This window comes from Ipomoea triloba, chromosome 8, assembly GCF_003576645.1.
Source record: "Ipomoea triloba cultivar NCNSP0323 chromosome 8, ASM357664v1".
NCBI lineage: Eukaryota > Viridiplantae > Streptophyta > Magnoliopsida > Solanales > Convolvulaceae > Ipomoea > Ipomoea triloba.
In genome coordinates this window covers 11,468,698-11,486,627 of record NC_044923.1, presented here as the reverse complement: position 1 = coordinate 11,486,627, position 17,930 = coordinate 11,468,698, and the positions used below count along the sequence as shown (strand labels likewise).

Sequence of the window (17,930 nt, the reverse complement as noted above, 5' to 3'; positions counted from 1 at the left end):
AGTCACCCATCATGATAACTTGAAAGTGTTAATTAGTTCTAGACGATGATGGACAAGATTGTGTTGCTACTACTAATGTTGTTTACAAAGAGGTTTTCAATAATGTGTAAATACAATCGGTGATATTATGTTTTTTTCTAAGATGACAAAATTGCAATATATCTATACAAAAATATATCTTTCATACACATGAATTAGAATAGCAATTGAATACTATAACTGAGTTACTAGAGAACGAGCATATTTACCTAATTTATAAATATCATAAACAATGATATATAAAATATCTAAAGTTCCAACACCGCATGCGTACATCTACACATTAGTTATTAATTAAGCAATTATTTGCTAGAATTCAAACAAGAATAACATCAGAAAACATAATCGATCCAAAACATATCTTGAATTGCACTATATAATATTTGATGTTATAATTTATATAATTATATATCGATCCAAATATTCTTAATATATTATAACAAATTCATTTCGTGCATCGCACCGGTGAAAATACTAGTTTCTTTTAAAAGAATTTCACTAGAAGAGAAAGGGTTTGATAGAATTGATGGGTTGCTTTAACTACTACCATTTAAATTTCAACAAAACTATTCTAAATAAGTAGGATCAACTTAATTAAGATTGCGACTATATATTATTAGTTATTACAAGTTGATAAAAGATTTTTTCTGTGTGAAAAAATTATACAAAAATTATTTTCCTTTATTTTTTTTGAAGATAAATTATTTTCCTTTATTATTAATCATAATATCCACAAAATATTCGAAAAATGCTGGAATTTCATGCACGCTGGGTTTCATCTCTTCCGTTTTCTAATTTGAAAAACTCTTGATTTTTCCTAATGAATTTTTCAATTCTAAGCCGAAACTCTTCATTACTCAGATTTTCCACGGACGCCATTGTTCCTGTAGCACTGGAGCTTACTGCTTTCAGACGCAGCTCCGTCTGCGATCGCCGGAGATCCCTCTGAGATCTAAACGCAGTCTCTCGTTTCAGCTTCTCCGACTGAGTTCTATGGAACTTCTGAATTTGCTTCGTCGCCATTTGTAGCGCCACAAAAATCTCCTCGCTTTGCTGTTTTGGAACCACGCTCTCCGAACAAACAATCTGTTTAATTTCCTCTCTTACTGCTACCGTTTTGACTGCGATTTTCTCCGCCGTCTCCGGCTGCGGCGGAGGAGCGTACACTTGACAGGAATCGGCCGGCGGTTGAATTTCACCTTGGCGGACGCTATCATCGAATGCTTCCAAGGCTTCGGTATGGCGACAGAGCAGGAATATAACAGCAATAATGGCGTTTCCGATGAGGAAAACGACGTGTGGATTGCAGACATTAACAGACAGTTCGTGCACAAATTCGCCGGATATTTTCACGGCGGCCGGAACTCTAGCCCAGGACGACGGAATCAACACGAGAGGGAAGAGCAATTCGAGAAAATGCACCAATTTCATCGCCTTACGAAAGCGATTAAACATAGCGATTGGCCCCTCCTCGAATTTCAAGGTTTCAAAATCCATTTTCTTCAACCAAAATTATCCAGAGTAAATCGAAGCAGCGGAAAATTAAATGGGGGATTCTTTGCTTGGAAATAAGGAGAAAATACACAGACAAATGTGAGAAGATGGTGTGGAAGGAATTGCATATGACAATAGAAGCAAGTTTCATATGCACAGTGGAATACACCGCCGGAAACACGCAGTATCGGAGATTTGAGGATTGTAATTTACCGTTTTCAGGTGAAGTTTGGTTGGAGCGACTCAGAAGTCAGTGCTCACTGGTGGTGTACTATTTTATAGGTGCTGGGGGTGGGGGACTATTACGTAGGAATGTTTATAATAATAATAATAATAATAATAATAATAATTATTATTATTATTATTATTATTAAATTTGGAACTACATTGGAACGGTAAGATCGTGTTAGGACAGGTCCAAAAATAAGTTTCTGATTTTGTATTTGTAGTTAAAATATTTTGTGCTTGCGATGTAACTATCATATTATGTGTCAGTTATTTGTTTACATGTAAACTGTAGGTACATAATATGTTAATTGAAGTAAAGAATTATTGTATTAGGGTTCCTGGTTCATCGTATAACCAATGGAGTCAAGCTCATTTGATTTCAGGCTAGTCATATTGGACTGCTGAGCTTATTAGTTTGTGCTAATAGTTTTTTTGTTTTTCTTTTCATATTTAAAATTCTTGAAACGAACTCTAAAATCTCGGATTGTTGATTGTGATGGGCTTAATTAAAATTTTTTACTTTTACAAATTAACTTTCTAAATTTTCAATTTTAATAAATTAGTGCGCTTGTACTAATAAATGAAAACTTATAAATCATTCAATAAGGGGTAAGTTCGAGTCTTAGTGGAGATGATATTGACTCTAATCTTTGTGCTTCAGTAGGGTGAGAAAGTAGTTATGAACAGATACTGTATTGTAATAGAGTCAATAGTACTCAAAAAAAAAAATATAAACCTCTATTTTTAAATTTCAACTAAATGTAATTAATATATTTATACTATAATGTACTCTGTAATAACTACACCAAGGAGGTGTTTGGTCAGAGATTTTTGTACTCTACTATCAAATTTGATAGTCATTATCATGTTTGTTTTGCATACTTTTGCTTTCCTACTATTAAATTCAAATTCTTTAGTAATTATAAAACCTATTGACATTCTCATCTCTCACTTTTGAGCAATGGAATAAAAATGGAGAAGCAATATTATTTATTTATTTATTTATTTTAGTTTTAATTAATTAATTAATTAAATTCCAATTCTTATTTAAGGGACTCATTTTAGTTAAACTCGTTATCATTACCAAGTATTTGATTTTGATTACCATTTCAATTCCAATGTTTGAACCAAACACACCCTAAGCTTTTTTAATTTAATTTTTCATTATTTATTTTCATAAAAAATATTTTATTTTGTAATATATTTATTATTGTTTTATTTACAAATTTAATAAAAAATATTAAAGGTGTGTTTATATATAAACTTCATGTATATTTTGCTTGCACATCACTTGTGAAATAAAGAATAGCCGTAAGTGGCTCGGGCTATTAAGCTAACCCTTTTGGCCATCGGGTTGATTTTTTATCTTGCAAATTTATTTTAATCCTAATCTTAAAGTTTTTGGTATTACTAGTTCAATCCATCAATTTCAAGCTAAGTTTGACTTCCCTATGTGTATGTATCTTAAAAATAGACCCAAAAAATGCAATGATAGATATATCGGAAATGGAATAATTAACATTTGTGAAATTACGTTGATAGCATATGACTGTTGTTGCTAGAGTTGTTTACTCTTGCAGTCAATGAAATGCAGACCTGTGGAACACAAACTCTACATTCACATACACTATACTCTATATTCACAATTTGTAAACTCCACATTCACACATTACAGGATTATATGTTTAGTAACTATATTATCACTATTATGCATTCACACATTCAAAACTCTATATTCACAGGTCCTATACTACATATTCACAACTTGAAACTCTACATTCACACATTACAGGGCTACAAGTTGCTAGAACTTCTTAACTCTATTACAGATTCACACATACATAACTCTACATTCACGATTTCTATACTCCATATTCACAATTTGAAACCTCCACATTCACACATTTCTGGGCAACTCTACATTCACACAATCATAATAAGTCTACATTTACGATTTCTATACTCTACATTCACACTTTGAAACCTCTACATTCACACATTTTTGGACAACTCTATATTCAGCAATATGTTTACTAATTTAATAAAAAAAAAAAAAAAAGATAAAACGACGTAGTTTTGGACCCAGGTCCACCTTGCAAGGTGGACTTGGGTCCACAGCATAATTTGCGAATGAAATGTAATTGGGCAATTAGATAACTTGCTTAATAAAGCTAATCTTCATTGTGCAATCATACTTTTGACTTCTGTACCTTCTAATCCATAATGGAAGATATTTTGGGCCCTCTTGCCCAAGGAAAATACTACTCCTACTCCAAATTCTACTCCCAACTTTTATTCTCTCCCTTCTCAAATTTTTTTTCTCTTCTCAAAAATTTTTGATGTTGACATTTTGATTAGGACTCACATGATGTAGATAATTAATCACCAATTGCCACATAAGGGAGTGAAAGTGATGGAACAGAAGTAGGGAGTACATGTAGTAGAACTCCTTGCCCATTTGTACTTTTTAGTTTAAACATAGATAAAGACAACAATCAAATCAAACAAACACTATAATTTACAATATTTATTTTTTAGTTACAGGTAAAATCGGTAGTCACTATCTAAGGTTGTGTATTGGGTAGACCCCGATCTGACATGTGTAATAATTTATTTTTTGTTTACATCTAAGGTGATCTACGTACTACTACTATTTTAAAATGGGAGAAATGTCAAATAAGCTCCTAAACTTTATCTAAAAAATTAATTAGCCCCATAAACTTTTAAAAAGTGCGATTAAACCCTTTAACATGTTATATTGAGATAAACTTTATCTACTATTTTTTGTACTCAAAAAAAAAAAAAAAAAAAACATACTACTACTATTTTAAAATGGGAGAAATGTCAAATAAGCTCCTAAATTTTATCTAAAAAGTTAATTAGCCCCCTAAACTTTTAAAAAGTGCGATTAAACCCTTTAACATGTTATATTGAATTAATAAAGTCTAAAAACGAGTAAATGACATGTTATTATAGGTTATTAGGGTTTCAACATCAATTTTATCATCTCCGGCAACAATCTAGCAGCCAGCGATAGCTGAACTATTGCCAGTCTCCTCTACCATAGAAGGCAGCCAATGATCGCCTTCTCCTATGGAAGGCAACCAAATGGTCGCTTTCCATAGGAGAAGGCGATAGCTAACCATCTTCTCAGATGAGAGGGAACCAGTTGGTTGCCTTCCGCCAGAAAAGGTGACCAACGACTAGTTGGTGGCCTTCCGTTGGAGAAGGCGAACAATTCACCTTTTCCAATGGAAGGCCACCAACTGGTTGCCTTGTCATTTCAAAGAAGGTGACTAGTGATCGCCTTCTACTAAGGAAGGCGGCTAGTGGTCACCTTTTTCAATGGATGGCGACCAGTGATCACTTTCTACTGGGGAAGGCGGGCAGTTGGTCGCCTCTCTAGTAGATCGAGCAATTGCCTGCCGCCAGATTGTCACCAAAAATGATAAAATTGATGTTGAAGCCTTAATATATAGCCTGTAATAGTAGGTCATTTGTTAATTTTTGGACTTTATTGTCTCAATATTACATGTTCGAGTGTGTAATTGCACTTTTTAAAACTTTAGGGGCTAATTAACATTTCAAATAAAGTTTAGGGCTTATTTGATGACCATTGTCCCTTTTAAAATTGTTTTGTTTTTTTTTGTTTTTTTGTTTTTTTTTGTATTATAGGTATAAGATTTTGAACCTATAAAACAAACATTATAATTTATTTATTTTTTAGTTACGAGGGAAATCAATAGTTACGATCTGAGGTCGTGTATTGGGTAAACCCAGTCGTATATAATTTATTTTTTATTTACATCAAAGGGGATATGATTAACATACTACTGCCATTTAAAAATTGTGCTTGTATTATAGATATAAGGAGTTTTTTCCAAAAATGGTTCCTCGACTATTACTCATTCTCAATTTTGCATTTCGACTTTCAATTGCACCTAATGTGGTCCCTTGACTTTCAAAAACTCACCCAATTTGGTCCTCCGTTACATATTCCGTCAAATCAGTGTTAAAATGGAGGGCATTTTCGTCCATTTACCTATTGTTAGCCTAATAAACATTGAGAAATAGTTGAGGGACCGTTTTGAGAATAGTCAATGGACCATTTTGGGAAAAACTATTTTATTTATTTCATTTTTGTTTATTTTCATTTTTTAGACTCTATAAAATTAGAATTTCTATACATTTTTTTTCTTACAAATATAAATACTTAAAATCGTGCAATCCATCCTAAAAATTTTTAACTTTTTTTACAGACTTTTTCCCTCTATCTAAATATACAAACTATTCCTATACAGATTTACAATAAGTTTCGTAAATTTTATAAATACTCATTTTTTAAGCACCGATTAAAATAATTTTTAGTCACATCCGTAATCTAAATATATTACTTTGGATTTTTTTTATAAATAAGATATAATATTATTAAACTCAAATAATTAAAAATAATGTGCGCACATCACAAAAGATTTTATGATTGACTTAAAAATTAACTATAAATTTTATTGTTGAATACAAATTGACAATTATTAAACATTATTTTTAATAATTATTGTGTCCCGTGTAATATACTAAAATTATTAGGTAGGATTTTTATAATTAAGGTATAATTTAATTAAATCAAAATTTTTAAAAATAATGTATGCACATTACAAAATAAATTATACTTGCCTTAATAATTAATAATTAATAAAAAAAAAAAGAAGAGGAAAACATATAAAAGATGTCATACAATATCTTAAATAATGTAAAATAATATAAAATTTAATAATTACTTCGAAATCAAATACAAAAAATATTGCAGGAAACATTGACGAGATTTTACTTTCGGCTCACCTGAGAAGTTTACTAGAAAAATTTACCTTTCGGTCCAATATTTTCCCTACATTTTACACTCTTTGGGTGTCTACGCTTGAAAAAAAATATTATTTTCAAAGGTAAAAGTAATATTTAATGTGATACATAGTGATTGATTGTCTGTGAACATAAAAAATTAAAAAAAAAAAAGAAGAAGTATATGAGTATTTATGAAATTTACGGAACTTATTGTAAAACTTCATAGGAATAGTTTGTATATTTAGAAGGGAAAAGCCTGTAAAGAAAGTTAAAAATTTTGAGGTTGGATTGCGCGATTTTAACTATTTATATTTGTAAGAAAAAATGTATAGAAATTCTATTTTTATAGAGTGTAAAAAATGAAAATAAACAAAAATGAAATAAATAAAATAGTTTTTCCCAAAATGGTCCCTTGACTATCCTCAAAACGGTCCCTCAACTATTTCTCAATGTTTATTAGGCTAACAATAGGTAAATGGACGAAAATACCCTCCATTTTAACACTGATTTGACGGAATATGTAACGGAGGACCAAATTGGGTGAGTTTTTGAAAGTCGAGGGACCACATTAGGTGCAATTGAAAGTCGAAATGCAAAATTCAGAATGAACAATAGTCGAGGGACCATTTTGGAAAAAAACTCTTATATATAGTAGGGTCAGACAAAGATTGATGTTAATCATATCTTGACAGTGTCCAACCAAAACAGTAACAAACTCTTGGTACTCCACAAGGCTCCAGAAGAAATTGAAGACAGAAATGCGAAGATGATGGATGCTCCAGAAGAAAGTCAAAATGATTTTTAATTTGGCTTTAGGTTTTATTTATGCAATTTTTTTTTATACTTTCAGATATTTTGTAATGGTATCTAATGCTCTATACTCACAGCTCTTTTGAGTTTAATGAAGATTATCAGTGTTTTAGGTGTGTGCATACATACATTATGTGAGTATTAGACTTTGTATTTATATTTCTGAATGTTAATGTTATGGGATGAAAAAATTGTTAGAAATAATGTCTTAAAGATTTTGATGACGGTAAGTAATCTGTATAGGGAATTTAGAACCCCGAAATTCAGATGTAATTTTCTAGTTTAGATAATTTTGTAAAACAAAAAATTAGGACTCAAATATCCAAGTCAAGTCAATAGAGGACTTAAGATGACAGATGTATTAAAGAGCATTTTTTGTCCTAAATTTATAGGTGTTATTTCACTTTTAGTCATTTTTTAGAATATTTCTCGCTAGTTTTAATATTATTTTGGTATGACTATTTAAATTCACGTTAAATATGAGGACATTTTGGACTTTTTATACAAAGTGGGTTGACCTAATATATGTATATATATATATATATATATAGTCATGATCAGGTGTGACGGTGCTCTGATCTCCCGTGCGGCTGTGCGGTTCACACCACTCAATGTTACGAAATACACCACTCAATGTTAAGAAACACACCACACAAATATGCACTGTGGTGTGTTTCTTAACATTGTGGTGTATTTCTTAACATTGAGTGGTGTATTTCGTAACATTGAGTGGTGTGTGACCGTGCGGCCGCACCTGAAATTATTTCTATATATATATATATATATATATATGAAGGCGTTCGGGTGAGATAAAACCCCAGGTGAGAAGTGAGATATAATTTCAGCCGTAAATTAAAAAAAAATGCTACTTACGAATTTCAACAATGTGCACTGGAAGAAGGGAAAATGTGCACTAGAAGACAAAATTGCGCATTGGAGGCACAAAGATGTGAAACAATTATTGAAAAAATTAAATTTAATATAGGATCTTCAACACAAATCATAAACAACCATAAATAATAAACAAACAAACAATATTCAACTCAAATTAGTAATTAGTGATCAAGATTAATTGATCTTTTAAAAAAACATTCGTCATCTACAATTTAAAAAACAAAAAGCTCTGGAAGGCACAACAATGTGCACTATATGGCATAAAAGTTGGCGATGGCAAAAACATCAACTTTTGGAATCACTGGTGGACCAGTGAGGGGCCCCTTGTTTCCACCGTCAATGACAATGGCCCGATGGACATAAGAAACCTAACTGTGTGTTCTTTCATCACACCGCAAAGATCCTGGGACATTACAGCCTTGAATAACGTTCTCTCACCACATGCTATCAACGATATTCGGGTGATACCATTACCAACTTCATCGAATCAGATAGACATGCTGACTTGGCCTCATTCCAATTTTGGTCAGGTTTCGGTGTTTTCGGCCTTTGCATTTATTTCAGGTCACAATGGATTGGAGGATTCACATGCTTGGATTTGGAAGGTCCCTTGTGTGGAGAGGGTTAAACTCTTTCTATGGAATATTGCGGCGAATTGAATAGGTTGCTGACTAACGCTGAGCGTCGACGCATAGGGCTAACTAATGATGCCACTTGTCCAAGGTGCAGAGCTGAAGACGAGACTCTGGATCACCTGCTTCGTCGGTGTGATTTCGTGGCACACTGCTGGGAGTTGGCGTCTCCTACGACGGGTTTTCTGTCTAGCTTCCACCTTTCGCTTACGACGTGTTTTCTGTCTATAGCTTCCACCTTCCGCTTACGACGTGGCTGGAGAAGTCCTGCTCGAGCAGTCAAGAAGGAAACCATGGTGGCGCTTGGAAAATCATCTTCCCCTATGTCTTATGGAATATGTGGAAGGCCCGGAATAATCAAGTCTTCAACAATTTCTTCTCCCCGACGGGTGACACCATGAAAAAAGCGGAGAAAGAGGCGAAGGAGGCTCACAGATTCCTGCTTAAATGGTCGGGTCCTCTTCATACAAGACAGCTCTGGGTTGCTTGGTCGCCACCGCAACCTGATTATGTTAAAATGAACTCGGATGGCGCGAGGAAAGCATGTTCGGGTTTAGCAAGCGCATGAGGCCTAATCAGAGACAATAGACGGAACTGGTTAGTGGGATTCATGGCGAACATTGGTCACACAACTAGTTTTAGAGCTGAATTATGGGGCTTTCGTGAGGGTTTAATCATCGCCAAGAACCGCAGGTTTACCCATATCATTGCAGAATCAGACTCCAAGGTCATGGTGAAGGTGCTAGATAAGGATTCTGATTGCGGTTACTTCGACCCCACTTTAGTTGCAGACTGTAAGTCACTCCTCCAGCAATTCCAAGACTTCAAGATGAACCACGTCTTCTGGGAAGGGAATCAATGTGCCGATTTCCTGGCAAATATTGGGCAGCTTTCAGCCTGGGGGACTTCCCTTCTAGATTATCCTCCTGATGGTCCGCATGACCTGCTGGCTCACGATATGCAGGGCATCGCCTCAAGTAGAAGGCGTTAATCTCGGGGGATCCTCAGGGTCCCTCCATCCCACCAAAAAAACAATACACTTTACATAACTAGTTCAAATTTTATAAGTTTTAATTAAAGTATACATTATAATTAAATTTATAATACTATTAGTTCTACATTTGATGATTTTAATTAAATTATATTTTATTATAATTATAATTATTATTAAAAATTAAGAACCGTAATGAATAAAAGAATAATAAGAGGTGGTTGATGTGGAGTGACCTGTGTGGATTTGCAAAAATTCACGTGACATTGAAAAAAGAAAAAAAAAATAGAAATAGATGAGAACATGAATTGGTTGTTTATGTGGAATACATGATCTCTACAGTTATATATATCAGTAAAGATGCTCTTAGGCATTCTAGTTGTTTACATGTCGAGGCTAATAAACAACTACATATTCGGCCAGGCATTGTGGCTATCGTCCAGATTGTTGCAATTAGTAACATTTTATTTCAAAATCTTGATGAATAATTTATATATACAATACATTGTGATGAAAAATGAATGCAAGTAGTTGATGAATATTTAATTCATTATTTATTGACACACCTCATTCTTGATATTTAATTCTTATCGATACTTTAATTTCTTGGTCGAGTTCGTCACACAGTGTTTTACGGAACTATTACACAAGAGTAAGATTTATCTAGTATGCACATCCTGTAGTGACACTGCTGGGAAATGAAAATTAAAGATTTTCCTGGTGTAATTGCGAGTTTTTCAAAAAAACCTTCCTCGCTATTTTCAATAGTGTAATTGCGAGTTTTTCATGTCAAAAAAAAAAAAAACAAAAAGATTTGCTCAACTTATTTAAGAACTTTATAGCTTGTTTTGTAGGTTGTAATTGTAATCCAACTACAACATAATTCTTTGACATGCATGTACAACTCCATTACTTGGTTGGACGGAATTTCAATTCCATCCTCCTATGAAATTGGAGTTCATAGCCCCGGCCCCTTCCCCTGCCCCAATGAATTGGAATTCAGCAGGAGGGGGAAATGAAACAGAGGAAATTACCAAAATTGCCCTTGATTATGATTATGATTATTATTATTGTTGTTATTGTTGTTTTTGTTGTTGCTGTTGTTATTGTTATTATTATTACGTAAGGGCATTTTAGTTTTTATATCACTTCTTTCCTATCAATTTTCAATAATTCTATTCTTCCCTACCAAATAATAGAATTTGAAATCCTACTTTATTCACACCTTATTCTTTTTCCCACGAAATTATAATTTCGTTCCTTCCTAATTCTCTCCTCCCAAGTAAACGCCCTAATTAGTGTTTGTACTTGTAATATGTACGTCCTATGTAACGTTTTCTGTTCAAAATTTGTAAGGATGTTTGGGGTATAGACTTGATAAAGGTGAAAAAGGGCATCTAAAAGTGTTGATAATAAATCATGAATGGATAGATTCCGATCCAAACGACGTTAATTATTTGTTTGTCTCCTACCATAAAACCAATCGCTTGAGTAAAAGCGTTAGTTCAGTCTGCTACAATATTGCATCATGAATTAGCTGTTATGATATCATTCAACGTTTGCAGAAATGGAGACATCAACATATTTTATACCCACAAACATCTATGATGTAAGGGAGACATATAAACACACAACATGGTATGATAAATGGGTAGGCAATATAATATCTGATCTACAATTGGTATTTACTATATATTTTAGTTTGATTTTTTTTTCATGTCTATTAAATAAGTGTGATTTGTTTGTTAATTTATATTTCAAAAGTATGTGTTGCGCATCGGTTGGGTTGGCCGAGTTTAGCCCCGGCTTGATTTGAGACGTGACGTTGTGGCTTGCCATGGAGGGATGTGATTAAATGGTTAATGTCCACCTACTTATCACCAATTGTTTTAAGTAGGATATGACAATCAGATAGTCAAAGAACTCTGTGGTTAAACGTCTTTGACTTACAGAACTCACATGATAGGCGATATGGCAATAAGATAGTAAAAAAATTCTGTGGTTAAGCGTGCTTGACTTACAGCACTCTCATGATAGGCGATATGACAATCAGATATGTTGGTTTTATCAACCACAGATGGTCGATCGGCAGGCCAACACTACCGAAACATCGCTAAGTGTTTGGTACGAAATTCGAGCAGCGTTTTGGCTCTCTTTGAATTATGAATTGCTTAGCCTTTCTCAAGGCTTTATACCCCTATTTATACAAGTTAGGAGGGATTTCCCCGTTTGGTAACCCTAAACTACCATATATAATTTAGGATCTCTTTCCTTATTACATTTGGCTACTTTCCTAATCCATTTCGAGCTTCTTTCCTTATCTCCGACATGAGACCCGCGCCCAACCTCATCCGCCTTTAGGAAACTTTCCAACCCGCCTTTAGGAAATTTCTTAAACCGCCTTCCGCACACCGCCTTCTTGCCTCTGCCATGGCTTTTAGGTCGGTCGGACCGCTTTCTCTCCCTCAACTAACTTCTTTAGTTCGTCCTTTTACCCATTGTAATTAATTGTTTCAATAGCACCACAGAGCAGTCCACTGAATAACCTCAATAAACATATCTGCAACCGGCCGACTGATCATCAGCCGGCCTTTGGTAAGTCGCATCCATGTCGCATTGATAAGCACCAAGAATAGTCCAAATTAAGGGTCAAAAGTAGGATAGAATAGGAAGTTTTGCCACCCGTTTATAACAATTTCATGCATTTAAACTCAGATGTGATCAAAAACCTCTAACACAATTTTAGAAGAAGTTTTGAAGTTATTTCTGCAGATTGAAAAGAGATTCAAGGCCAAAACAAAGCAGGAAGCAAAGAAGCCACGAAGCAGGGACCGTCCACGCAACTAACACGCGTGTGGGTGGCGTGGATCGTTTCCAATAGCCATCCACGCCCCCATCCAAACGTGGTGCTGGCGTGATCCGGCCACAGGGGCCATTTCGGGATTTTTGGCTCTGTGTGACCTATTTAAACCCCTTTTTCGAAAAGTTAAAAAAAACTAGCAGCTAGCAAATAGTTTTAGATCTGAAGTTCTCTTTGTTTTCTCCCCTATTGGGGGAAAACTTCATTTTCCTTAGAATAGATTCAAGAAACAATGGTAGAAGGGTAGAAGGTTGAAGGCAAAAATGCAATAGAACCATTCTCCATGGATGGTAACTCTTCTTTTCACTATCTATTTTGATTTCGTTTTTGCTTTCTTTGAATCTTCAATTGCTTCTTCTTGTTTCCTTATTTTCAGGATTGCTTAGATTAGATAGGGGATTGATGGCCTCGAAACTAGTTATGTGGTTGAGATGTTGAAGAAATTGCTTTAAAATTGTTAGCTTCATGTTCTTGGATTTGAATACTTGTGTGGATGATGTTTGATATGCTTTGTGCCTAAGTGTGGCCACATTAGGTAGCAAACCCCTGTGAAAGTGAGTGTGTGCGCGATAGCGGCCTCTCACTAGTCCAACTCATCTACATCCCCGCCCTTAGTCCAAAAGGAAGAGGTCCGGGAGTAGTTGTAGACAAGGTATTCGATGAAATGCCCCAACCGAATGAGGATGTGGGAGTCCAAGTGTGACGCCACTTGGTGAAGTTCCATGAACTCCCTAGTTGAATCCAAATCATTTGCTTGCAAAACCAATAGATAGTAGACCACATAGGCTAGCCATGAGCCCCAATCTCCATTTTACCTTTTTCTCAAACCCACCTTTTAAAACCTTAAAACCCTTGTACAAATGGATTTGAGTTTATTTTCATTCGCACAACTCTTTCCCTTCAACCTCCTAAATGCCAACATTAACTCGACTCCAAACCTGCCATCCTTGAGAGACACGACACTCGGGGAGTGTTGACTCTTCGTTTTACCACTTCCATTCCCAACATTTACCTCACCACTAAAGCAAACCACCTCACCTATCAAATCCTTCAAGCTCGCCATCCTTTCTCACGGATCCCCTGTCCTCCTTATCAATCGTCCCCTTTACCCTTTCGAGCCTGTCGAGCCTTAATCCTTCCCCCATCATCTAGTCCCTCATTTTCCGGAGCTACGTGGAGCACGACTTGGGAAAATATCTCGACTCCTCTTCGCTCTCACTTCTCCCTATCCTCGAACTCAATGCTCCTTCCCAACTTATCTTGCCCACCCTTCACCAATCCACTCCTCACTTTTCATTCCTCTCGTGTCTCCTTTTCCAGAGATAATTTTTTTGCTCCCCAGTCCTTCACTTTTCCGAGTTACACGAAGTATGATTCGAAAAAGTATTTACAACTCGGCCTTCCTTCGATTGCTCATCTTCCTCTCATCTTCACTTTCACTCCCTTCTCTCGCCCTTTAGCTTTAGAAATTTTTTTACTCCCCCCAGTCCCTCACTTTCTCGAGTTACGTGAAACACAACTAGGAAAAGTACCTGCAACTGGGCTCCCGAGCTTTCTTCCCTTACGGTCGTCACTTGACTTTGCCCGAGTCTTCACAATTTAATTTTATCCTGTTCACATCCCATCACTTATCAAATGTGCCGTCATAACTACCCTTGATCCTTATCTTTTACGAGGGCAGAAAACTCTGACTCCATCACATCGACTTGAGAGTGAAATTCAGCGCACGGGCTTCGAGGTAACTCTTCCCCTATAAATCACATTGCGTATTCAAGATTTGTGCACATTTTCAGACTCCACTTTTTCCAGGAACCATGGGACCAAAAAGAAACGCTGCTGCTGCATCTCAAAGGCGTTCATCTCCTCGCCTTGCTGAACGAGCACGGCGAGCTGCACGGGCGCGAATGGCTGAACGGAAGAAACGATTGAGGGCCCGCAGCTTCAACCCCAGAGACGATCCATCTTTTCCCATCGACATCCCGCTAGGGGAGGAGGATGATTGGGTCCTTGTTCCTTATGATCCAGTGTAGGAGGAGGAGGAACAAGCCCCCTACGAGCCGGTGTAAGCGGAGGAACCAATCCCCGATCCTGACTATCAACACTTCTTCGAAGAAGTTCATGCCATGATCAACTGTGGCATGCCTGAGGGCGCTCCTCAGGGCATTGCCCTTCTCTAGGAGGAGGTGCGAGACTTTTCTCCTTCCCTAGCCCTGGCAACTCCGACGGTTTCCACTGAACTTGCTCCCCACCCTCCTAAGTAGAATAAGGACTTAGCTTACTGCAGTCCTTTATTTTGGTTGTACTGATGCTAAACCAAATTTTGCCTATCAATGAAATGACTTCTTTTTTCTTGTAGTTTTCCTTTTCTTTTGCATGATGTTGACAGGTATACCGACTCTTTTTAGAGTGGTTGCCACTTCTTTATTGGATGGCAACTGACTTCTCGAGTCTTAGAGTCGACTAGTCCCTCAGACCGTTGGTCTAGGGCCTTAGCCGGGTTATGGTCGACCTTCCCCTTTTTCAAGGGGTTCTTCGTCCGACCTTTAGGTTCTTGTCATGCTACCTCGCCCTGTCCGACCTTATAGGTCGGACACTGATTACTGGGCCTATGTTAACTTCAAAAACCTTCCACTTCTGCCTTTTTCAAATCTTCAACCCTTTTCGCCTTCCTGCCTTCATTATTACCTTTTAATTCGCCGTAAAGGAAATAAATGCTTTCACACGCCAAACGTCCATCTACCGTCACGTCTTCAGCCCGACCATCATATAGGTGCAACGTGTCTCCATCTCCTTCCTCTTCCTACCCTATAAATAACCCTTCCTTTTCACTTTTCTAACGTTTACCTTCTCCCGCCTTCACTTCTCCTTGCCGTTCATTGTCTACCGCATTCCCGTCGCCCTTCCTCTACATTACCCCCTTTTTTCCCGTCGCTGCCCTCCATTTTTCTCTCTGGCATTAGTTTCGAACTTCCAGGTAGACCTTCTTCATCTTTTCTTTCCATTCATTCGTGGCTTCTTCTTCTTCTAACCCTCGCATTGGGGCTACTAATAGCCCTTCTGCTTCTACTTCCCTGCCAGTCGCTTCGCTATAGATGAAGTTCTGGCTAAAACTCCGGCCAATGCTCCGGAGGAGATTCCCTTTCATTCGGCTATGGCTGAAGCTCGGATATCCCCTTGGGCCGACCTTGATCGCACCTCGGGTCATTCCGAAACCCTAAACTACTATTCGGTCAGCTATACCTCGACCGTTACCCCTGAAATGCTCAACCTCATGAGATCTTTACTGGGATCCTCGGCCATCGTCCGGGCGGCCGGCGATCGCGACATCCATGATCCTCCTTCCGGGGGCTATCTTGGTATTCTCTACAAGTCGGTCCATTTTGGGTTCCGAGTTCCCCTCTATCCCTTCCTCTCCACTTTCTTTCACTATTTTCACATCTTACCCGGACAACTTGTTCCCCAACTCCCACCGTCTCCTCATGTGCTTTTTGACCGTGACCCAGGCCATGCGCTCCGTCTTTCTCCCACTATCCCTCTTTTTTAACCAACTTTTCTAAATTCCTATATATGATTCCTTTTCACATTCAATATAATAACATAATAATAAAAATAAATAAATATAGGTAGGCCCACCTTGCCACAAATATTATTTCGACTCCTAATTTCTTAAATTTTACTCCTAACTTGTATTTTCTTACTCAAAATTTTAATATTGATATAGTTTTAAATTAATTTTTAAATCAGTTGGTATAGTTTTAACTTTTAAGTTGTTACGTGTTTTTCTAATGAGGTATACAATTTAAAAAATGCATTTTTATTGAAGATCATATTGCTAAAAAAAAAAAAATCTTTTGACGTGACAAAATAAAATACCTACTATTTCTATACTTTATATAATTATTGACTAGAATATTATATAGTATTTAATTGTTTTAAAAGTTACTATACATTATATAAATTTCACAATTCAAATAATATAATTATAAATGTATTTTACAATTCGTGTAACTGCACAAAACGGGTAAAATTTTGAAACAATGGATTAGGTATAGATCCTACTACAGTACCTCAGCCAAGGACAATTGCGTGAATCAAAGAAATATAAATTTCACCCTCAATGACGTTAAACAAGGCTTTCAAAATAGTAAAATAAAAAGAATTAATGCTACATGTCAAACAATTAAGGATAATATTATCCCTTTTTTTTTTTATTAAATTATCCCTGAAGATCTTTGTTAAAATCATGCCTAACTACTTTCCATATTATTACTCCAAATTGCCAATTTCCTCTCATCCCTAACAATTGTGTATAATTAATAGGCTAATTACTACTTTCTACATTTGGTTACGTCACTTCCAAACTAATTTTGGAATAGAAAATACTTCTTCTTTTTCTTTTTTTACCCCGAAAAAGACTCTTATCTAATGTGTCATTATCTATAAGTTTCAAATTAAAACATATTATTTTTATTAGTGATGATTTTTATTGGATCGGATCTATCACAAAACTAGGTTGATATCCAAAAATTAAGTCGAAAAATAATAATATAATAAAAAGGGCACAAACCATCAAAATATTACAATTGGGCTACAATAAAATAAATACAATAACAAATAAATACAGGCCCAAAGGACCCAACCTATGGCCAATTGGTTGACGAAAAATTATACCCTGCACCACGGTGCACATAGCAATGTGCACCACGTAGGTAAACGACGTCGTTTTGAACATTATAAACTAATCGTCCGTTTTTTTTGGAAATCACGTTTCCCGGTTCGGCCAGTGTCTGTATTTATGTTAATATTCTGTGTATTCCAGGCAATCCTTCTGATATCATAAAAAATGGAAATATTTTTTAGAAAATGTGTAATTAGATTTTGATGAGCCAAATTGTATTTTAAGAATAGAATTTAGACTCGCAAACTTTAAATTCTTCACATGTCAAATCTGAGCACAATATTTTAACGGCAAGTGGGAAACTCAAATTTGTTCCCTCCCCCCCCCCCCCCCCCCCCCCCCCCCCCCCCCCCCCCCCCCCCCCCCCCCCCCCCCCCCCCCCCCCCCCCCCCCCCCCCCCCCCCCCCCCCCCCCCCCCCCCCCCCCCCCCCCCCCCCCCCCCCCCCCCCCCCCCCCCCCCCCCCC

The 17,930-nt window shown here is 36.4% G+C and overlaps 1 protein-coding gene across 1 annotated transcript; it reads right to left on the bottom strand.

Moving 5' to 3' along the window:
* Positions 1–798: 798 nt before the first annotated feature.
* Positions 799–1,536, bottom strand: LOC116026952. The gene has a single exon (XM_031268379.1). It carries the CDS (start codon positions 1,534–1,536, stop codon positions 799–801), a length of 738 nt encoding a protein of 245 aa, XP_031124239.1.
* Positions 1,537–17,930: the final 16,394 nt, after the last annotated feature.

Coding starts and splice junctions, on each gene's coding strand:
- LOC116026952 (XM_031268379.1), bottom strand. CDS start 1,536: ATGGATTTTGAAACCTTGAAATTCGAGGAGGGGCCAATCGCTATGTTT.